Source organism: Nicotiana tabacum, chromosome 1, assembly GCF_000715075.1.
Source record: "Nicotiana tabacum cultivar K326 chromosome 1, ASM71507v2, whole genome shotgun sequence".
Classification (NCBI taxonomy): domain Eukaryota; kingdom Viridiplantae; phylum Streptophyta; class Magnoliopsida; order Solanales; family Solanaceae; genus Nicotiana; species Nicotiana tabacum.
This window is the reverse complement of record NC_134080.1, coordinates 53651109-53675266: the sequence shown is the minus strand read 5'-3', so window position 1 is coordinate 53675266 and position 24158 is coordinate 53651109. Positions and strand designations below refer to the sequence as shown.

The 24158-nt window shown below is 33.8% G+C and overlaps 2 protein-coding genes across 6 annotated transcripts; one reads left to right on the top strand and one right to left on the bottom strand.

The window, feature by feature from the left end:
- The first annotated feature begins 1646 nt into the window (after window positions 1–1646).
- LOC107798634 (putative uncharacterized protein YDL057W) lies at window positions 1647–7531 on the top strand. Of its 2 annotated transcripts, XM_016621653.2 has the most exons (7): window positions 1647–1804; window positions 2742–2860; window positions 3649–3731; window positions 4403–4524; window positions 5497–5661; window positions 6620–6713; window positions 6923–7531. In XM_016621653.2, exons 1-7 carry the CDS (start codon window positions 1771–1773, stop codon window positions 7167–7169), a joined length of 864 nt encoding a protein of 287 aa, XP_016477139.2. In that variant the 5' UTR covers window positions 1647–1770; the 3' UTR covers window positions 7170–7531. The 2 variants fall into 2 exon arrangements, with proteins under 2 accessions (XP_016477139.2, XP_016477140.2); XM_016621654.2 differs by lacking the exon at window positions 5497–5661.
- Window positions 7532–7926: 395 nt separating this feature from the next.
- Window positions 7927–12239, bottom strand: LOC107798632 (UDP-sulfoquinovose synthase, chloroplastic-like). Of its 4 annotated transcripts, none has more exons than XM_016621650.2 (3): window positions 12107–12239; window positions 9535–10617; window positions 7927–8566 (listed from the first exon to the last, which is right to left on the bottom strand). In XM_016621650.2, exons 2-3 carry the CDS (start codon window positions 10576–10578, stop codon window positions 8165–8167), a joined length of 1446 nt encoding a protein of 481 aa, XP_016477136.1. In that variant the 5' UTR covers window positions 10579–10617; window positions 12107–12239; the 3' UTR covers window positions 7927–8164.
- Window positions 12240–24158: the final 11919 nt, after the last annotated feature.

The window sequence follows — 24158 nt, the reverse complement described above, 5'->3', positions numbered from 1 at the left end:
ACATAGATATTACTTTTAATCGCCGTTTCTCTAGCTTTACTTATTTTTTAAGTATTACTATCAGAGGCTGCATGAGAGGGACATCGTTGTCTTATTGCCTAATTTGATAAATAATTAGAAAATCTTCTTTGTGATTGTAATAAATAGGAGCGTATATGGATCGGGTTAGTTGAGTTTTTATCAAACCAAATCAAATTAATTATATCGGTTTGAATTGGTTGGGGTTTGTCAGGTTTTTCTATTTTTTAATTTTTTGTTACATGAATATTATTTCAATTTTATTTTATTAAAATTATAAATAAAATTTTGATAAGTGAATATATGTTTAGTAAAAATTTAAAAAGTTAACAAACATATGATCCATTTAAATACTCTTATGGGAGATTTTTCTTAGAAACACATGATAGTTATTTCTTAGTTGTCTAACAATAATTTTTCGTTGATGTACGCTTTCAAGGTTAACCGAATTTAATAATTAAACATAAAAATCAATATGGTACCTAAATAATGATATGTCCTATTTAATTCTAAATTATCGAAATACCATTTTTAATTCGAAAAAGATATAAGAAATCTTGACATATGAATATGGACAAACTTGACTCATTTCAATAACACTTGATAAGAAAGTGATACAACCTACTATTATTTAAAGTAAATAAAAATGAATGCACTTTATAGTTATATCCCAAATATTTCTACATATTTTTAAAGAAAATTCTATATTAAGTCTTAAAAGTATATGAATAAATTATATATTGGTTTGATTCGATTTTTTTATTCAATATCAAACAAATCAAACCAAACCTAATCAAAAATTTTAATCGGTTTGGTTTGACTTTTCAATTTGGTGCATTTTTCCCGTTTGATTTGAACACCCTAATAAAAATATTATACAAAACGCGAGAGGGAAATATAATTTTGCACAAATATTAGATTAATGTACGTGATTATATTTTTCATGCTCAAATTTTCCATTTAGGAGGGTAGATGAACCTGATACCAAAATAACTGGTACCCAAATCAAACAAAGAAAGTGTAATTAATATGTTGTTTGCAATCATTAGAATTTTAGCGAAGTATAATCAAAGACTATATGCAAGTTTAAAGGCGCAAAACGGTTATTTAACCTCGGCAATTAATCCATAGACTACATGGTCGCCAAAGAAGCCTCAAGAAGCATTAAACATTTCTGATAAGATTCATGTAAATTGATGTAGTATATTCATATCATAATAATCAATAGAAAAAATTAGCACTCTTAGTCTTTTTGTGTAATTCTAAATATGAAGTAAGTTTTCCTATCTTATTGGTAAAATTGGATATTCGAAATTCAATATATTCTCTCTTTTCTTCTTGAGAAAAAACAGAAATGACAAAACAATTTAGTATAAAAGAATTTTTCATTTCTTTATTTTATATATAAATTTTATCGACCAGTAATAATAATGCCAATAATTTAAAGGTGGTACCATAATTTTCTTTAACTAACCAAATGGGCAGAATATTTTTTTTGGAAAAAATTATTTATTATTTATGTGTTGTTAAATAACTAACTTTCCATCCTCTTCCCTCTTCCTTTTGTGAACCAAACATTATTATTATTAACATAATGCCTACATAAATCAGGAGGAAAAAACCACAGATTGCTCAGATATACAATAAATTCAATTTCCTCTGCTCTCACAATAAAAACATGTCATACACAATAATAATAATCTCTTCCTTCCAAAAAAAAAGGAAACTCGGAGAGACCAAAGCTTTGATCAGATGGCGAAGTTCCCTTCAATTCCCCATGTGCAAGGTAATTAAAACAGTACTATGTAAAAGGAACAAAAATTGGATTTTTCATGTCTGCGAAAATCTCATTATCCTTAAAAAGGTCATCTTTTGGATCATCAAGATTAACTGTTTTTTTTTCTGGGGTTTCTAAAATTTGCTTGAATTTGATGATCTTTATATTGGTTTTGCTGAGGATAGAATTTTTGGGGTTTTGCCAATTATCGTATTTGCTCCTTGTTGTAATATGTAAAACACTCGGTTCAGTTCCCATTATCAAGTTTCAGTATTGAATTGTGAAAATCTTAGCAGCTAATTTGGTTTGTTTTTATTGACGGTTTAACAACAACAACTACTGCTATGCCTCAATTCAAACTAGTTGGGTTTCAATTCATCAAAAGGAATTTATTTATATTGTATTTTTGGCTGAAAATTTGCATTGTTGCATGGTCATAGCTTAAATTTGCATTGTGGAGTTGTCATACGACCCAGAAAGAAATATCTAGGCGGCCCTTTTTAATCGGAATATTGCTGAATGTAATTTGAAGTTTCTAGAGAAAAGATTCTTATTATGTTTAGCTCACCTTGTCGGTACTTGGTAGGAAAATTGTGATTCAAATTTTGATAAATGTAGGTTTCTAATCGTTTCATTCATTTCTAACTCCTAAGGGAAGAAAATATCAGCAGTAGATGTGAGAAGGGGGCAATAAAAAAGGAGTCTTTTGCTATTTGATAATGTATTTAAGTTTTACTTGGACCATCTTTAGGCATAACACGATAGTGATCTAACTGTTAAAAATTTTCCCAAGAAAATAATAATCGTAAAGTTTTGTACAGGAACTTAATAGCAGTTAATGGATGTCATCAAGGATGGTATAGTATAGTGATTCTTGCAGGAGTTTTAATGAATGTCAATCAACGATGCTGTAGTTAAGCTATACCTTCTTTCTTTTGTCCCACAGAGACTGGGCATAGGCGTGTGACAGTACATAGCAGCCACGGTGAAGAACTTGTGGGTGTGCTACATGAAACAAATTCCCTGGAGCTTGTAATTATCTGCCATGGCTTCAAGTCATCGAAGGTTTGTTACAATAATTAGAACATGTATGAGTAACAGCTCCTATATGGCTTACTCATATTGTCATTTGTCTGATTTTTGCTTAGATATTCTTCTTGGTTGATATATCTGTTTTGGTGATCCCCTATAAAATATTGCTTTTGCCACAGGAACATGCATGCTTAGCTTGAATTTGGTATTAAATTCTTTTAGGAACTTCTTTTTGCTATAACTGAGTGTAATTTTTTTCTGAGAAAATTGTTCTCTCGCTTCTATGTCTGTCCTCCCCCCCACCCCCACACCCACCCCAAAGCACTCCACCTCTTCCACCTAGAAAGAACAAAGAAAAGAAAGTTTAAAGAAAAGAAAGTTTATCTTTACATTTTTATCTCGCTACCTGGGAGCATTTTGAAACTAAATGGCTGCTTTCAATGTCTGAATACTCTCATGATAACTTCTGTCCTTCCTTGGAGAACATCTGAATTGCATTCTAGGAAATATGTAATGTATCAGTGCATCTACTTGTCCTTGTATATGCCACTACTCCTATTGACTGCTGTATTATGTTTTAGTATTGTCGAATCTAGTTTGCGCAGATGCTTCCTTTCTATCTAAAAAGATGTGTTTATTGCTTTATTTCCTAAGATGAAAATTCATCTTGGAGAATCTGCTTGAGACTGGACATACGGGCAAAGGCCTAAATGGGTTGAATATTTTGCCTTCTACATTATTATGTGATTCAGTCCAGCAAGATCCAACTTTTTTGCTGAGTTGACTAGTAGTCTTATTTATTAATTTTGCTTTAACTTCAGGATCGGATTCCTATGGCGAATCTTGCTGCTGCTTTAGAGAAAGAAGGAATCAGTGCCTTCCGCTTTGACTTTGCAGGAAATGGGTATGTTCGAATACTAAAACCAATATATGAACCTCTAGGTTACCAAAATAAGTGCAAAAGGAGGGCAAGCAGTGAACTTTATTCTCCTCCTACTCTTGATCTGCCAACTTAGATTCACTCAATGTAGAAATGATTATTGAATAAAGATGCATCCCATCTCTCCTTTTTAGAAAGCTGAGGAAAATCTACTGGGTGTGTCTGTTCTTATAAACGTAAATATTTGTTAGGCTATTGAGGAACTAAATGTATATGCATCTGGATTGCTGCTGCATAAGCATATTGACCCAAAATACATTTATTTAACTTTCATACAATTTTTTCTCTCTTTTTGTCTTCTCCTTTTCGCATGCAAGTAATGTGAGCTGCTCAATTACTTTGCCCATATAGTTTTGTGAAAGATACACTATATTGGTCTTCAAGTAGCGTAGTTGATCCTTTTAACTTTAATCACAACTAGCTCTTTCCAGCTTGTTAAATTGGAATCTTAGAGATAGAGTGCGGTCACATGAGTCTTCTCTTCAATTATTCTTAGGATCTTGACTTGACTTATGTTACTCATAGCATTATATTCTCTATATAGAGATGATAAATTTCAAATTTATAAATTTTATGAAGACAGGAAAAAACAATTGAAATGAACTACTGAAGATTCACTTTATTTTTGGTGTCAGTGAAAGCGAAGGCTCCTTTCAGTATGGTAACTACCGTAGAGAAGCTGATGATCTTCGTGCCGTAGTTGAGCACTTTCATGAGGAGAAACGTTTCATAGCAGCAATAGTTGGTCATAGCAAAGGTATAACCTTTGAAAGCCAATTTATGTGTGATCTTGTGAATCTACACTGTGTTTCTCCTTCCCTTTCCCCCGTTTCTAGTTCTCTAGCTCAAGGGGTGTGAGAGGTGGTGTTTGGAGGATGACAATACCATATACTGGCACAGTACGTGCAGTCTACTAACATATGTTTTCCTGGAGTAGTAGAAATCTTAGTTTTGCTGTTGTTTGATTTGAGTCATTGAGAGATTGAGGTTTTCTTGCGACATTACTGCTTATCATGCTTGAAGCTTACAGATGATATTTATATTTTGTCCTTGCAATTTTTCTTCAATCTGCTGCTTTGTCTTTTGGTTTAGGGAGAGGCTGTAACTAATTATGCAGTGCATGAAGACTAAAGGGATACCCTTTCTTTTGGTAGTAGGTTAATTTTGCTCATTACATCATCTGCAAGCATTGGCTTGATTTGAGAATTTTATATGTTTGAAACTCAACCTTCCAATGTGAGCTTTTCAAATATTGAAGAAGGATTTCATATCTAAGTAAATGTTTCTCTGTTAGAATCAAATTATGATCACTGATTTAGCAATTCCGAATTTATCTTTATTTTTATTTAAATTTAACTTTGAAAATAACAGTAGATGTTGACAACCCACATGTTTTAGCCAGCATTATATGGTCCTGCTAACCATTGATGTCTATGATGATAGTTTCTCTTGTCCATATTCTACATAATTTGTTATCGGTAAGAGTTGCACGAATACTTTGAGTTGTCATGATAGTGCTCTATTGATCTCTCAGGCCACATTCAAATTAACAAGGAAAGAGAGTATCGTATTTTCCCACAATTTGCCTCGTATCCGCTCTTTGTATAATCAGCACATTCTACAGCTTAATTTAGATTCAATAACCATATCTCGAGCTTATATCTCTGCAAATTGTATCGCCGCGAAAGTTCCTGCTGAAAGTGTGTTTTTCGCAATAAATTACCTACAGGAGGAAATGCTGTGCTCTTGTATGCTTCGAGGTACAAGGATGTACAAACTGTCATTAATATATCTGGCCGCTTCAATCTTGAGAGAGGGATAGAGGGCCGCTTGGGCAGAGACTTTAAAGAAAAGATAAAGCAGGATGGTTTTATTGATGTTATAAATAGAAAAGGTATGCTTAACAGCCTTCTTTTCCGTTTGTGCTTCATAATCGACATATTTCTCTCCCATTTTGGGCTGGATGTTCTTTAGTCTGGAACATTGGATGTTGCACACTTCTATGCATTTCAATGGATAATAGTAAATTAAACCACCTAGGGAGGTAGCGGACATGGTTAGATGACGTGTCTCACATGGTGTGGCTGGTTTAGCTGATGGAAATCACTTCGGAATATGGTACAGCTGATTAGACAAGACATGGGCGGCAAATGTGAGGTGCAGCACAAGTTTGGTTGATGAGCATGACATAGTGCTATGCTTGAATAAACAACTTGCAACGATCACAAGTGTGGTTGTGCGCAACGGCAAGTGCATGCTTATCGGGCTGGGCAGGCGCAAAGCAGTGGTGTGCCCATTTGCCAAGCTTGCTTGTGGGTCATGCGCAGGGTATGCTGGTCCATGTGCGTATCACAGGCACATATTCAATCAGGTGTAGCATTAGAATCTGAATTAGAAGGACTTCGAGTATGAAAGTAGTGTGATGATGCTACGCCACTAACTAGTTTTGGCCTGCCAGTTGCATTATCCTTGTGGTGGCTTGCCTTTAATTGTGTACTTGGAAAAATTGGGGGTGCTTTGCAATGGAAGTATGCACCTTGTAAGAGACAAACTTTCCTTTTTGATGGCAAACAATTTCATTAATAAAACACCAAAATGTTGCAAATAGGATGTAGGAGATGCGTGCATGACTCAACCAGAATCAACCATAATGATCCATCAAGTTTGTCCAGCTATCTGTACAATATTCTATTCTCTCCTTTACACCGAAAATACTCTTTTAAAGCTTTCTGCATTGTTCTTGCAATTTTACAGTCTTCTATTTCTTTCGTTCTATGTGCACCAAAACAGGAGAGGAGGCAAGTTGCCTTCAGTTGTTAACCCTCCACCCTGCCATCTCTTGATATTTGCAGGAAGGTTAGAGTATCGTGTCACTGAGGAAAGCTTGATGGACCGTCTTACAACTGATACTCGTGGAGCATGTCAAAGTATCCCCAAAAGCTGCAGGTCAGGCATTGATATTGATTATAACTGAGTGATTCTTAAGTATTCACATCATATCTCACTGTATGATACATCCTTTTCAACAGTTGGGCGTTAATTCGTTGTCTGTGCACATTATGTGCATGTCTCACTGTGACGCTACTTCTCTTGTGAGGCAATTTTTTGTTTAAAACTTGACAACTGTGTACTAAACCTGCTGGATTAATATACAGGGTGTTGACAATCCATGGTACAATGGACGAAATGGTGCCAGTTGAAGATGCAATGGAATTTGCCAAGAATGTGCCAAATCATAAATTGCACATTATCGAAGGAGCTGATCATGAATTCACCATGCATCAAGATGAGTTGGCTTCACTTGTGGTGGCTTTTGTGAAAGAGGGTCTATGTGGAGACTACATGGCTCTGCCATCTGAGTCATGCAAAAGAACAAGTGGATATATACATTCACGATTCTGATCGATATCCTTTGCTGTATACAGTGTACCATTTACCGACAACACCAAGTAGACAGTAGAATAGGCTTGTAAGTGAGCATAGGCCCTGCTGTGACCTTTTATCTCATCACTAATGAAAGAAAGTTTTGACGGACTGAATGCCAAAACTCAGTTCAAAATGAGAATTGCAGGACCTGTTAGTAGTATTTGAGAATGTATAGATACTGCATATAATTGGGAAGAAAACAAGAAAAGTTTATGGTAATAGAATTAGGTTCTTTTTGTCTCTGTTTTTCCTGGGAAGAAGCACGTTTCAACATCCTTTGAATTACTGTAGAATTTCATATCAAAGATGGTGAACATTGATTTATGCATGTAGCTAAATATGCGTTTAAATTGCTTTTTGTTCATTTTCTGTGGTGATGTGAAAGTCAGAGCAGCACAGATTATACTGAATTTCTGTTATGCAACTTTTTGCTTAGTTTCCGGCATTAATACAGTCAAAAGGCTTCACAAGAAGGTCCTAGTCATCTCATGAGTTCAGCATTTTAGGCAAGTCAAAAAAAAATTTGACTTCTTTGCTTGAACATTTTTATTTTACCTCATTCATCTCCAAACCTAAGACAATGTCCTCAGGAATTTTTAGACTATAGGAAACTTCTCTCTTCAGTCGCTATGCAAGCCAAAAAGTTACTGGATACATCTGCCAAAATGACAAATTAACGATATGGGATGATTGGGAGCAAGTCTATGTAGCCAAAACTAACTTGGACAAGTAATTCATGATCCCAAAGTTTGCATATAAAAAGTTTTGAGTCTTGAAACTGGTCATCAAAACCCCAAGCATTTGGTCGTAAAATTTTTACACCCACAACTCTACCAGCTCCAAATACAAAAAATACTTTCACTAAAACTCGAACCCAAGAAGGCGTGATGGGTTATAAAAATACTATAGCTCCTATTCAAATGACAGATGGAAACTCTTAGCCTCTCGTCTTTATAGTTTGTCTTAGTGATTTATGCTGCAACAGTCTTTGGCTTCGCCCCAATTTTTTTCCAAGAAACACTAGGCATTATCTGCTTTGTATCGACACGATCCTTATATTGAACAGCAAAGTTCAGTAGTGAGTCAAGAAGAGAATCAGAAAGGAGGTGGGGTTGTAGGCCCAGCTCAATTAGTTTAGTATGTTTGGCATTGTAGTAGTGTTCCTCTGCCTCTACTCTTGGATTGGGTACCGATATGGTCTTCACCTCAAGGCCAAGCTTTTCCCCTGCTTTTGTGACAAGGGCTGCAAGCTCATTTACCGAAAACTGCTCTGTGAATTGATTGAAAACACGGAACTCTCCTGGGTTTGCTGGATTGGCAATTGCAATCTCAACACATTGAACTGTATCTCTAATATCTAAATATCCCCTGGTCTGCAAGACGCAAAAACATACATTAGAAAAGCCAGGAATACTATGAAATGGTTACTGACTTATCGGTCAGGAGGTAATTGGTCAAGACACTCACGAAATAAATACAAACAGTAAGCGTGTCAATGAATAAAGAAAATCAAGCCTCAATTTTCTTTCTGATCCAAAATAAGGAAGCCAAATTTCACCTTTTATCATTTTCCTAGTGACCAGACTGGCTCCTTCTTTCCACTTTTTGTTTTCCAGGATAATTGTGTTAGATACATTATATGAAGTGAGGTCAGTCAATTCTTGACAGTTTCCATTCCCAGCAACAATCTTCAATTTTACAGAAGCATCCCTGGTTTTTGCTATTTGAATTAAAAAAGCAAGAGGAAGGTAGGATATGTCAGCTTGTATTTAGCATCCAGGGCAGAAGCAGTCGGGGACTCGGGGCAGACTGTATGCAAAATAGGTCTACAGTTCAGCATTTTTTTTTGGATAAGGTAAATAGGTCTGCAGTTCAGCATTTTTTTTTTTGTGGATAAGGTAAATAGGTCTACAGTTCAGCATTTTGAGCATTTCCTATATAGAACGTTTCTCAGTCCCTATATCCTTATCATACACTAGTCTTCGGCAATGAACAAATGACTAGCTACTTAGCTCTCTTTAGATGAGATCATGACAAAGCAGTCTGTACAGATCATGTCACTGATTATCGAAGTTCACCCCGTTTATGGTCCAAAGAACAATTCTTTTGTAAGTTGGTCTTACAGAGCAATTACAAAAGCATGAGAGATGGATTAGCAATTTACATCAACTGAACATTTTGTGATCCATTTTCAAAGTAGATCTTTTATTTCTGCATTTGAAGAGAGCTAGAAAAGAAATTTCATTTGAGGATCTGAGTAAAGAGCTCAAGATTTCTTCAATAGTATTAGTTGGTTATTCGTTAAAACGTAGTACTACATGGAATGAGAGGAAGTTCGTACCTGCCCTCCTTTACCATATACTGTAAGTGGATGGCCAACAGCAGCCTGAACACAGAACCGATTTAATGCAGTTCCAAATACAGCATCATAATCAAGTCTGTTGACCAGATCTTCATGCATTGCAGTTTCGTCAGTCCTCACCCCATATACAACTCCCTGGTTCAGGTCGGTAGCTCTGATTCCCCACGCCTTGCAAGTAAAAGCTATGTTGTGGGAATCATGGACTTTACTCAAATGATAGAAAGAGCTTGCTTGTTTGGGATAAGGAAGAGTATCTGTTCTTCCATTATGAGTGATAGTTATAAAACCTTCTTCAATATCTATGTTAGGGGTCCCGTATTCTCCCATTGTCCCGAGTTTGACCAAATGACACTCTTCCCTAAACTCCTTTATGGCAAAAAGTACATTAAGTGTCCCTATCACGTTATTATGTTGGGTAAAAACAGCTCTCGACCGATCAATCATAGAATAAGGAGCAGAACGCTGCTCTCCAAAGTGGACAACAGCATCAGGTTCAAAGGATTTGAAGGCTTCTGCCAAGAAATCAAAGTCACATATATCACCAACAAACAGTTGGATGTCTTTTCCTGTCAGAGATTTCCAACGCCTAATGCGGTTATGGATAGATGAGATGGGTGTTAGAGAATCTAGACCAAGCTGGTGGTCAAATAGGCGACGAATAAGGTTGTCAACAATGGAAACTTCATAACCCTTGTTGGATAGGTGGAGAGCAGTAGCCCAGCCACAATAGCCATCACCACCAATGACCATGACCTTTTTTCTAGTGGAGGCTCCATCAGTGCTCTGTTGAGAGCCAGAGTCATTCTGAGTTTTGGCTTCTTGGCTCATAGAAACAGCTGAAGCCCTGACCACATACTGTGCAGACTTTTTCCTTTGCAAGCTTAGCTTTTTCAATGGTGAGAAGGAAATTCCCATATTAAAAGAAATTGGAATAGGAGTAGAACATTGGTTAATTGACTTGAAATGCAGCTTGTTGCTGGAAGAGACATCTAAATAACAAGTGGTAGAAAGTAAATGGGCCATGATAACCGCCTCGACTTGAGCCAACCAACTTTCTCAAACCTGCAGAACTAAGAAATAAAGAATCAGAGCAGAATATAGACTCCACTACTTTGTCTAGGAGGAACAAGAAAAATGGAAAAAGAACTAGCCAAAGTGCAAGAAGAAAAAATATTTTTTGATGATCGAGAAAACGCCTGAGAGTTAGCAAAATATTTTTGATGATCGAGAAAAAGCCTGAGAGTTAGCGCATCCAACCCACAAGAGGATGCACACAGCATCTGGCATCTGGAAACTATCGCTGATGTAATATTAGCCAGGATCACTACTTGAAAAGGTAAAGTTGCTTAATTGAAAAGATTTAAAAACACAGATATTGTTTGATTAAAATCATGATGACACTTACACCACTAATTGGGATCCTTAGCACGAACAGCTCCAAAAGACATGTCAGAATTCTACATCTGTTTGTAGATTGTAATCTCCTTATATTTTCTTGGAAAATCCTCACCATTTGAGTTAGTATTTGGAGTTTAGTTAGGTCCAAGGTACATTTTCTTAACAAGATCAAAGGCCAAAAAGCATTGTTAAACATATTAAGTCCAGCATCACAAGAATGTGCAACTAGAACCAAGCAAAGGATCCTGATGTAATACAACTTCAGAGTGCAAGTAGACTGGAAACATGAGTTGGTTTTTCCAGTATCATAGCAAAAGCACTATTGCAAAAAAATAGTTAAGTGAAACGACAACCTTCTTTCATAAAAATAAGGATAAGGTCAGTTACACCATCACAGGGGTAATGCAGTAGTTACTTTTAGACCAAAGACCAAAATGGCAAAACCAAATTATCTTTTTGTCAATGATGGATTGTGTGCCACAGAATGCTCGAATAACCAAAGACGTTGCGGATACAGACATAAACTCTCCTCCCACTTAGTCTATTCCAGAAATCTTCCTTATCTGATACATCATACATGTTGACACTATTTAGTCAAACCTCAACCCCAAAACAAAATCACTCTATCTTCTAGTTCATCAGCAGCCAGCAACTAAAAAGCTCTAGCTTTTGGGATTTAATTATAGTTAATCCTATCTATAAGCCCATAATTACTCAAACCAAGCAAGTGCACAACACTCTAAGCCAGTAGTAATAACAACACTAACTTCTACTACCAATATGATGACAAGTTAACCATTTAATTGGTGTGCTTCTACTTAATCACCCCTCTCTTCCCCCGTCCAAAAATAAAATTTTAAAAAATGAAACACCTTATCTACAAAAATCTGATATGCAGTTCATTTATGAGGCAATATCAAGATTTTGACTTTGATAGACAAGAAACTAGAACAGAAAAAAACCCAGTTGATTACACAAGACAAACACATAAAAGGTTCCAAAAAATTCAAAGACGCAAACTTTTGAAACTAAAAGGGTCACCAAATGCAGAAGCAACTTCTAAAATTAAAAGGGTCATAACAATTTTCAAAGAAGCAACTTGTAATACTAAAAGGGTTACCAAAAAAGCAACTACTGAAACTAAAAGGGTCACCTTGAGAATAGGGCGATGCTTGCTAGAGATAGAATTGGCAGAGAGAAAGAGGTATCCTTAGCTAAGTTTTAGCTAAGATTTTCATTTGTCTGGGGAAGCATCATGGTTTTAGTTGAGGGGATATTCTTTAGAGTACATCACTACATCCCACGATTATTGATGGTAAAATTACAAAGTTGTCCCCTCACAAGTCACTGTGGGTTCCGTTGTAGCAACAAAATATAGGTAAACGTCCAACATTTGATGGTTTACTAAGCTTCATTTTTCACAACAAAACCTAGCAAATTACAATATTTGACCATAGATTGCTAGTATTTGTAGCAATAACCTAAACATTATTATTCATTTACGGACAACTTTTATTCCAAAAGTTAGGAGCATTATGTTGGTTTTTGGTGAATAATTACACTTGAATCGTTGTTATGGCCTATCTACGCGGTATGTTTACTGAAGACATCAATTAACACCATATATAATTAAAATATTTATTTTATCATGTATATCTACTTTATAAATCTATTTACCATATGTACATAGTTTATAAATTTATTTGAGCATGTATACCTAATGTCTTCCAAAATAAAATATTGTGTATCCTCAATTAGAATATTATGGTATGTTTGATTTGGATATTGTATTCCAACTTAAAATATTGTAGTATGTTTGATTTGAGTATTATATCTCAAATTAAAAACTTGTGAAATATTTAGTTTGAATATTGTATTCCAAATTAGAAAATCATGGTATATTTGGTTTTGAAACTGTATTTCAAATTTAAATAATGTAGTATATTTAGTTTGGATATTGTATTCCAAATTAGAATACCATAATACATTTGGTTTGAGTACTGTATTCCAAATTAGAATATTGTGGTATGCTTACTTTGAATACTCTATTTCAAATTAGAATATTGTTGTATGTTTGGTTTGAATATTATATTCCAAATAAGAATATTATGATATATTCAGTTTGGATATTTGTATGTGATGGGTTTGTTTGGATATTGTACTTCAAATTAGAATTTTGTAGAATGTTTAGTTTGAATATTGTATTCTAAATTAGAATATTGTAGTATGTTTGATTTAAATATTGTGTTGCTCGTTAGAATATTATGATATGTTCAGTTTGGATTGTATTGTAATTTAGAATATTGTGGTATGTTTCAAAATATGTGGTAAGATTTGGAGATATAAAGTGTAATGCTTTTGGGATATTTGATATAATTTCAAAACTTAAGTACATACATCTCTATAACAGCATCTTTATATAACAACACTTCATTATAAAAGCCATTTTTTTCGGAACCAAATGTCATGTTTGTTATAATATATGTTCTCTATAACAACAATTCGCTATAACATCCAAAAATATCCGAAATAAACGATACTGTTATAGATAAATTTGACTATTATGAAAGTGTACAAATGTGTATATTATGAAACTTCCCAGTTATGGGCCTATTGCAACTTGTACTGAATCTGAAGTCCAATAAAGGAGGAGAACTATAAACTTTCAAAAATTACAATGTTTTAGTGGTTATTAGCTAGTTGTAGCGACCATTTACTATATTACTTTCTATAGCTATGTTTTCAGTTTTTTTAGAGTGTATTCGATGTATTTAAGCTACTGTATTCATGAATACAATAACATTTCTAGGCGTGAAACAGGGGATTACAGCTAGACAGATTTTTGTATTTTATTGTATTCGTGGCGTGAAACAGGGGATTACAACTGTTTTTAAACGGAAAGTGAATCAATTAACATAATAGACTCCTAATATAATTCAACAAACTCAATTATAACACACAAAATTTATAGTTCCAGTTATAAAAAAGATTCTCAACCGAAAAATACCCCAAAAACATAGCAATCTTCAGAGAGATTATATAATTACATTAAATATAATTAAATACATAAAAATACATTGAATACATGAAGTATAGCAGGTCATCTATAGTGCAAAAACATATGAATACATATTGCAGGTACATTTGAATACATATATACATCTGAATACAAAAATTATATTAATTAAAAAAAATTATATGAATACATTCATGGAATATAGCGAGACAGTGAATATAATGAAATACATGAAATACAACGAGATACAATGAAATACAATAAAAAAAAGACAATAAATACAATGAAATACATGGAAATACAACGAGATACATTGAAATACACTTTAGAAAAAGTAACAGAATCTTCAAGTTGCTCAGCCCCAAACTCCGTCATCTTTGTTCAAGAATAACCCTAATATCGTCTCGTTGAGTTGTTGCCCTAACCAAACATCTTTTGCTGCACAAATACTATTTCATTCTCTTCAAATAACCAAAGCCCAAACTAAATAAAACTTGATTCCAATGTTTGGCAGTAACCTAATTTCTGCCGTCAAAAACCAACGAATGCCAAATCAAACTTCGCCCCTTTTCCTTTTCTTTTAACAAATAATTAGTCGCATCATGAGAAAACAAAATCAATAAGGTAAGCAAATAGAAATTCAACTTTGGCACTGCAAACATGATGTCCTCAAAATCGCCAAATTCAACACAAGGAACTACCATCGATGGAGGAACTGATGAGAGAGAATCCATGAGTTTGTATTCATGGAGAAAACTGGCGTTGAGAGAGAACGCGAAGAAAAATCTGAAAAAATGAGAGGGAAAAATAATACAAAGCGTATTTTATGACTTAAGGGTAGAAGGTGGTCATAAATAGATATTTAACTATAAAAAGCAAAATGTAGTTATGGAATATAATTTTTTAAAATAATATTTATTTAAAATAAATAAGATATCAACCTTTGCTATAGGAGGTAAAAATTCCTAGACTGTATATTCAAGTTAAAATGGTTTAACTATAATAAATTCTTTAAATATCAAATCAGTTAAGATGTATCAATTAGGACATGCATTAGTCACACCATTGAAAAACGAAACATGTCTTAATAGAATGAAAACTGTACTCGAAACACATATAGCCAACTCCATTTAATTTGGTTTAATTTTGAAACATACAACTGGTAGTGTTTCATGGCTCAATAATGGAAACGGGACAGTAATTGAAAGAACTTGCTCGTTATGTTTCTCGTACAAAAAAGATTGTCAATGACCCAAAAATTCATGATTTTGCATTTGAAGAAATAAATCAATCTATATCTGTATGCTTGGCAAGTTCACCACTCACCTCCGCCCAAAAAAAAAAAAAAATTTAATCCGCTTTTTTTTCTCTAGGTATTTGTTTAATCATATTTGTCCACTGTTTGATAAAGCTCATCAGCTTTTTGTTAAGTCTCTCCTAGCCCCATAGGGGTGTGCATTTAAATCGGTTTATCGATAAATCGAATCGATTATTTTTTATCGGTTTATCGATTTATCGATTTCGATTTCAAAATTTTCCTTATTGAGTTATCGATTTCGATTTTAATTTTGTCCTCTTCGGTTATCGGTTTATGGATAAACCGATAAGATATACTAAAAAGACAAATATACCCTTATTCTATAATACCCTTTCCTTTACCCTAAGTCCCTAACCCTATTATTTCCTCTACCCATTCTTCAGCGCCGCTTTTACCTTTCTCTCTCTCTCTCTCCCGCGAACTGCAAACTTAACAGAGAAAGTGAACTCCGGTGAACTCCGGCATACTTCGGCGTACTCCGACGACTTCAATATTACGTTTCACCCCCTCTCTCTTCGTACCTTTGTTACAATTTCAAGCATCAGCAGATTTCAGGTGGCATATATTTGATCTCTTACTTTAGTTTCGTTGCATGTGCTTGTTGACACAATTTTTTATGTTATAAACGGTATTCGTCTTATTTTAGCTTCTTTTTGTCTATATTAGTTAGGCGTGTTTATAGCGATATACTTTCCGTGGAATCCCGTAAATTTTCTTATTGGTGTAATTGATAACCGAATCGATAAGCCCCAAAAATCGATAAATCGAAATCGAAAAAATCGAAACCTTATATAAGCATACTGCACATGTACAAATCGATAATCGATAAGGGTCAAAATCGAATCAATAAATCGAATGCACACCCTACTCTCCCCACCCGTCCCAAAATATTATTTGTTATATCTTCGAAAGAAATACTAAGATATGATATAAATGTTGCTCATCTCGCCAAAAAGATTTTAAAAAAGAAATACTCAAAAGGAGATGCACAAAATTTCTCCACTAGTTCAGGTTTCGTATAACCCTTTTTCTATTATTTAACTTGGTTAAAATATGAAACCTCTAATACCTTTTCACCATAGATCCCTCGTGCTCGTGCTAATATTTTATATTTAATAAAAAAGTAAGTTAACTTAGTTTTTGTTACAGAAAGGGAAAAATCAGAACATAAATAATCTTTCTCTATATCTTTGAATCCACGTAAATATAAACTTGATTTTGCTAATTTAACAATTTTGAAAGTTGATGCCATGTTTTTGCAATTGTCATGAACTTTTGGGGTCAACTTTAAATTATACCTAAATTATGTTTTGGAAAGGACCAACGGAACACGTTAGAACAAGCATCGAGAAAACAAAAAAGCATCTTAGAGCACAAACTACTAAAAAATGGAAGATATTTTTTGCGGCATAAAAGCATACACGCAATAGGTGCTATAAATATATTATATTATGCATGTTCATTTAATACTCCATTGTAAATAAGCTTTCTGAAGAAACTTATTCATATGGGACTCCACCGTAAATATGTTTATCTATTTAAGTACTCTATTGGAAATAAGCTTCCTGAAGAAGTTTATCACTTCGATACCCGGTTATGGATAAATATTATCCCCGGTAGAAGATTATCCATACCGGGTATAATAAGCTTATCTTTTCAGTATCCAGTTATGGATAAACATTACCCCCGGTAGAAGATTATCCATATCGGGTATAATAAACTTATCCTTTCAGTACTCCGTTATGGATAAACATTGCTCTCAGTAGAAGACTATCCATATCTGGTATAGTAGCAGCTTACACAACAACTTCCTTTCTTCTATAAATAGAAGAGATTTCAGTTCATTATGTACATCAGTTTGAATTCGAATAATATATCAGTTTCTCTCTATACTTGTCTTTACTTTATAGTCTTTATTTTATAACACGTTATCAGCACGAGACTCTGTCATCTTGAGCAAATATTTTGAAAGTATCTGAGGTAAGAACTTTCTTTTCCTAAATAATGTCAAATCTTTCTAAACTTGAATTTGTAGCCCTGGATATATCGGGCAAAAGCTACATGTCTTGGGTGCTTGATGTTGAAATTCATCTTGATGCGATGGGTCTGGCAGACACCATCAAAGACAAAAATCAGGCATCAAACCAAGACCGTGCCAAAGCAATGATATTCCTACGCCATCACCTTGATGAGGGCCTGAGAATGGAATATCTTACTGTTAAAGATCCAGTCATACTGTGGAATAATTTGAAAGATAGATATGACCACCTGAAGATGGTCGTTCTTCCACAGGCACGATATAATTAGACTCATCTAATGCTACAAGATTTTAAATCTATCAGTGAGTATAATTCTGTTATGTTCAGAATTATTTCTCAATTGAAGTTATGTGGTGATAATATTACTAATCATGATATGTTGGAGAAAACTTTCACCACTTTTCATGCCTCGAATATGCTCTTGCAGTAGCAATATCGAGAGATGGGATTTTAAAAGTATTCTGAACTTATCTCACATCTTCTTATAGCCGAGCAACATAATGGACTATTAATGAAAAATCATGAAAGCCGACCTACTGGTTCTTGTCCATTTCCTGAAGTGAATGAGACGAACTTCCACTAGGCTAAACGTGGAAAAGGTCGTGGCCCCAGTCGTGGTCATGGTCGTGGTCGGAAAAGAAACTCTAATCATGGTAATAATAATGCACCAAAGAACACTTCTCACCACCAGCAGTGGAAAAGGAAGGAACAAAAACATGAAGCGGTGCAAGCACCAAATGCAGAAAATGCATGCTATAGATGTGGAGAAAAAGGGCACTGGTCACGTACCTGTCGTACGCCAAAGCACCTGGTTGAGCTTTATCAAGCCTCCCTAAAGAAGACAGAGAAAAATGCTGAAGCAAATTTTATTTCTGAAGATAATTTAGACTTCATGCATTTGGATGTAACTGATTACCTTGCACTCCCAGAAGGAGAAACAAGTCATGTAATCGGTGGTGAATCTGTAGAAATGTAAATATTTTAATTTTTGTTATTTGTAATAGATAGTATGGTTATGTAATTATTGTACATAAAGAAAAATTATGATTTGATAATGATGTTTACTATAATATATCTTGTTTATGTCATTTTGAAGAATATGGATAACATTATTAGATCAACTTAAACTCTAGCAGAGTTTGCAAGAAATATACAACCACAAGAAGTGGTTATATTTCGTATATCTCATTGTAATTATATTTTGTTAACTACCAGAAGTGGTATATGCCTATGATCACCAGAAGTAATAATTTAGGCTTTCTATGGTTACAATTGAAGATAAGCTACATAAATATTCTCTATATTAAATGCACGCCTCGATTTGCTCCTGAAGTAGTAAATATTTTAAAAGAGGTTGAGGCATCACAATTTGATGTGATTAATGCGCATTCAGATAATTATGTTCGATTTCCTAAAGGATGAGAACTTTTGATAATATTAATCCATTCCCTGAAGTGAATGTGACAATACTAATAAGTCAGGTAAATATGAACGCGCTCTTGATGTGAATACATTACAATTCACCTCCAGAAGAGTTAATATAATTGAGAGAATATATACTCAATATTTCGTATTTTAAATTCGCTCTTGAAGAAGTAACACAATTGAAATTGCCTCCTGAAGTGGAAAAATATTATGAAGAGGAGTTTTCGTGTGCTTAAACAATTGTTTTACATTGTTTATTTGATTGTAATTTTCTCTCTTGACACCAGCAGTGTCTGAGCAATATTTGATAGTACAAAATGTATCAACAACTCCTGAAGAGCTAAATGTTTGCCTAAAGAATACATGACACCAGTAGTGCCAGATAAATATTAGATTGTGGATAATAAATGAAGGCTCTCGAAGAGCTTATATACAAATATGTCATTCATATTATATGATTATGGTCAAAACATATGTTGTAGTAAACCTGAAGTTTACTAATACAAATGGCTATCATATTGAGACTACAAATGATTGGAAGATTGATAATCTTCATGTTTCCACAATCATAGGGGGTAAAATAATATGTATGTGAGAAGTTACCCGCCTTATTCTTTAATTTGTACTATATCATGTATCACAGTAAACCAGAAGTTTACTAAAGCAAAAGTTTATGCCATAGTAAACCAGAAGTTTACTAAGAGATAGCACATGACATGATAAACTTGAAGTTTTCATTTGCCATTTTTAAATGAGCTATTTGAGAATTCAGATAAGCATGTACTAAAGAACTAGAAGATTCTTCAGGAATTCTCATGTGTTGCTTGTTCTCATAATGAATTGATTATACCAGCTAAAGTTGGGACTAAGACCCCTGATTCTGAAATATATAAAAGGTGAATATGGGCCCGTTCACCTATCATGTGAACCACTTATAGGTACATATATGAGATGGTTACATGTGTAATTATTGTCAACCTGCAGTTTGGCATTTGGAATTGCTTTTCTCGATTAAGAGCATAATTTTCAGATTATGAAATCAAGACAGTTCATCTTGATAATGCTTGTTTATATCCAAGCTGGTTTAGCATTGAATACCTCCTATTAATGGCTAAACCATTGCTTATGAGAACAAAGCTTCATGTGTTGGTTTAAGATTTTCTAAATTGCATATAACAGCACTTGTATGCATCAGATCAACAATATATGATAAGTCCTCCCTTCACAATTGGTTTAGGATGAGAACCAAATATTTTTACTATCTTTTGTTGCGTGGTATATGATTAATTTCTCTACCATAATACACAAAGATATGTTTCCAAAGATGATTGGGGATATATGATAGTTTTTCTAACATTTGAGGGATGGAATAAACAGTTGAAAAATATGCTATATAAATCGAATTATCATGATCCTCACTTAGAAGATAATTCAAGTCGAATGCCAGAAGCATTTGCTGATCCAAAATTAAATATCATATTTCAGCTGCAAATGCTCCTATTAAAATTAAAGTCCATGAAGGATAGAGTTTACTGTACGCATGAAGCGTGGTAGACCAATCGGTTCCAAAGGTAACAATCATTGAAAAATAGTAGGAGCTAATGATCAAAATGAGGAGGAAATAAGCTCTAGAAGAGCCCACGACATAACATTTCATGAAACTCCCGAAAAAGTTCAGGTACCTGAAAATAAAGAAAGTGATGAGATCTCCACAAGTTATGTCGCTTTGGAACTGACACAAAATGATCGTCGACGATATATTAATACAATATAGTGCACAATATTGTAAAAGATTGTGAGGATCAGACTAGCAGTCCAGACACTTGAAGATGTCATACCATTTAGATACAAGTCTTAACCTATATGACTTATTTGGCTAAATCTATATGAAGATCCTTGAAGGATTGAAAATGCCCGAAGCATATAATTCAAAGTCTTGAGAAATGTACTCGATCAAATTATAAAGATCTTTGTACGGTTTAAAGCAATCTGTGCGCGTGTGGTATAATCGCCTCAGTAAATATTTGCTGAAAGAAAGTTACATAAATTATGTTATTTGTCCATGTATTTTTATAAAGAAAATGTCATCAAAATTTGTTACACTTGCTGTTTATGTTGGTGACATAAATCTTATTGGAACTCCGGAATAGCTCCAAGAGGGTCTTAAAAATACTTTTACATGGACAAAGTGTACCCATTAAGTACACCAAAGAATATTCAATCACTTAAAGTGAATAAGGATCCGTTCCAACCTCTAGAAGAGGATGATGAGCTCCTTGGTCCTGAAATACTCTATCTCGGTGTAGATGGTACACTTATTTATCTTGCTAATGCTAACAAAAGTGGTGCAGATCGTATTGGTAATGCAGATGCAGGTTATTTATCCGATACCCATAAAGCTCGATTTCAAACCGGCAAGCAGGGAGTGCATATGATTGAGATCAGTGATTCATTCGAGAAACATGTGGGTTGGAATGTGATAAAAGACCCACAATATTATACGGAGACAATGTTTCATGCATAGCACTATTAAAGGGAGGATTTATAAAAGGAGATAGAACGAAGAACATTTCACCAGAATTATTCTACATACATGATCTTCAGGAAAATTGTGACATTGATGTGCATCAAATTAGTTCAAGTGACAATCCAGCAGATTGTCTTTACCAACATCAATTTTTGAGAATATGGTATACAAGATTGGAATGCGGAGACTCAAATATTTGAAATAAGGTTTTCTTCAGGGGGAGTAAAATGCGCGTTGTACTTTTTTTCCCTTACTAAGGTTTTTCCCACAGGGTTTTCCTTATAAGGTTTTTAATGAGGCAGCCAGCAATGCGTATTACTAAATATGTGTACTCTTTTTCCCTCACTAGGATTTTTCCCACGTGGTTTTTCCTAGTAAGGTTTTAATGAGACACATTATCTTTTAATAAACATCCAAGGGGGAGTCTTATAAATATATTATATTATGGATATTCATTTAGTACTCCGTTGTAAATAAGCTTCCTGAAGAAGCTTATCCATATGGGACTCCACCGTAAATATGTTTATCTATTTAAGTACTCTATTGGAAATAAGCTTCCTGAAGAAGCTTATCACTTCGGTACCCGGTTATGAATAAATATTATCACCGATAGAAGATTATCTATACCGGGTATAATAAGCTTATCCTTCAGTACCCAGTTATGGATAAACATTACCCCCGGTAGAAGATTATCCATACCGGGTATAATAAGCTTATCCTTTCAGTACCCAGTTATGGATAAATATTATCCCCGGTAGAAGATTATCCATACCGGGTATAATAAGCTTATCCTTCCAGTATCCAGTTATGGATAAATATTACCCCCGGTAGAAGATTATCCATATCGGGTATAATAAGCTTATCCTTTCAGTACTCCGTTATGGATAAACATTGCTCTCAGTAGAAGATTATCTATATCTGGTATAGTAGCAGCTTCCTTTCTTCTATAAATAGAAGGGATTTCAGTTCATTATGTACATCAATTTGAATTCGAATAATATATCAGTTTCTCTCTATACTTGTCTTTACTTTATAGTCTTTATTTTATAACAATCCTTATCTTGTATATCAAAATCGTTCGAATTAAGGAAGTTAATTTCTAAAAATATTTTATATAATATTTACATTAAATTAAATGATTTAATATTTAAAAAATATAAATTAAAGCGAGAATACTTAGTACTTAACAGGTTTATATGCAAAATATATGTCTTGCATTTATTTACTTGATAGATTGCAAATAAGTTTTTCCATTTTGTCTTTGTCCTGTGGTATGTCTTTTTCACCCTTTGTCTTGGTATGTGTAATTTGAACTATAATATATATGTTAAAATGTAAAAATTTACAAAGGAACTCTTTTAAATTAAATTATTTGTTTATATTGGTTACTGTAAAAACACTTTAAAATATATATAATATAAAAAGGAAAGAAAGCAAGCAATTTGGCCATAAACATAATAACATACGTGAGAATGTCAACTGATGAACTGAATACTAATATTATTTCTCCGATCTCTTTTAGTTTTTTTTTTTTTTGGATTTTTACCTATCTATACCATATATCAAATCTTATTACCAAAAATGTTCATAATTTGTTATTTACCCGTGTAGTCCACACTTTTACTACAAATTATATACCAATCCAAAAGTAGGTAGATTTTGCCATAAAAAAAGTCCTAAAATGAGGCAACAGATCTGCGTGTGATTCTGTCAACATCAAATTCGAATTGCTGCGTAATTCTCTCCTTTCTCAACGGAAAGAGATCTCTCTTCTCTCACTCAACTACAATTCTCAAAAAACGCAAGCTACTGAAGCTCCAGTAATCAAACGGAAAGGAGATTTCTGTTCTTCATCTTCATCTGTTCTTCCATATATTTTCCACCATTGATAGCCATTAAAAAGCTTGAAAGCTTTGAATTCAAATTTGGGTTTTCAAAAATCATTATTTGTTTGGATTGGGTGTTGTTGTAAATAATTCGGAATATGTTTAGGAGTTTATATCTCAATTTTGAGGAGTTTTGGTGAAGATTAGACTTGGTTTTGACTGAATTTTAGATTGAAACTCGAAGAAGAAGAAGAAGAAGAAGAAGACGTATTTCCAGAAATTGTAGTTAAATTGTAGAATTGTAGATATATTGTAGATAAATTGTAGATAAATTGTAGATGAATTGTAGATTGAGAAGACTAAAACTTCTACAAATCTTCTACAATTATGTCGAAAATGCCAATTATGCTACAATTGAAATGAGAATTTGGATATTAAAATTCAATGTATCTATTTTGTAGATATCTTGTAGATAAATTGTAGATTATTTGTATTCTGATTGTAGATGCATTATTTTCTGTTTTCACAAATCCAAAACGACTAAAGCTTCTACAAAATCTTCTGCAAAAAATAGTCTACAATTTATCTACAATTTTTCTAATTTGACTACAATTTGACTACAAAATATCTATAAATTCTGGAAATATGTCTTCCTCATCTTCTTCTTCGAATTTCAATCGACTGTGTTAACCAGTAACCTTCAACCACTGTCCAAAAAAAAATAGGTCAAAGAATTTCGAACTCTCTGCCATTATTATTTTCAGTGGGAATTCAAGCGGTTGGATCAAAGAATTTAAAATTTTCTTGTGAATCTGAAAATATGATATTCTTCGACGGTGGTGGGCAGTTGGGGATGACCAACGAGAGGAAGCATAGGAGCATCGTGAGTTGTGTGTGTGTGTTGTGAACAGTTGAGATAAAAGGAAAGAGAAAGTGGGAAGATACAGTCCTATAATTATGCCTAATATAAATGAACCCTTAATTATATCCCTAATTTGAATTATGGTATAGAAATGGTAATTTGGTATGCTTAAATGTAATAAACACAAACCTT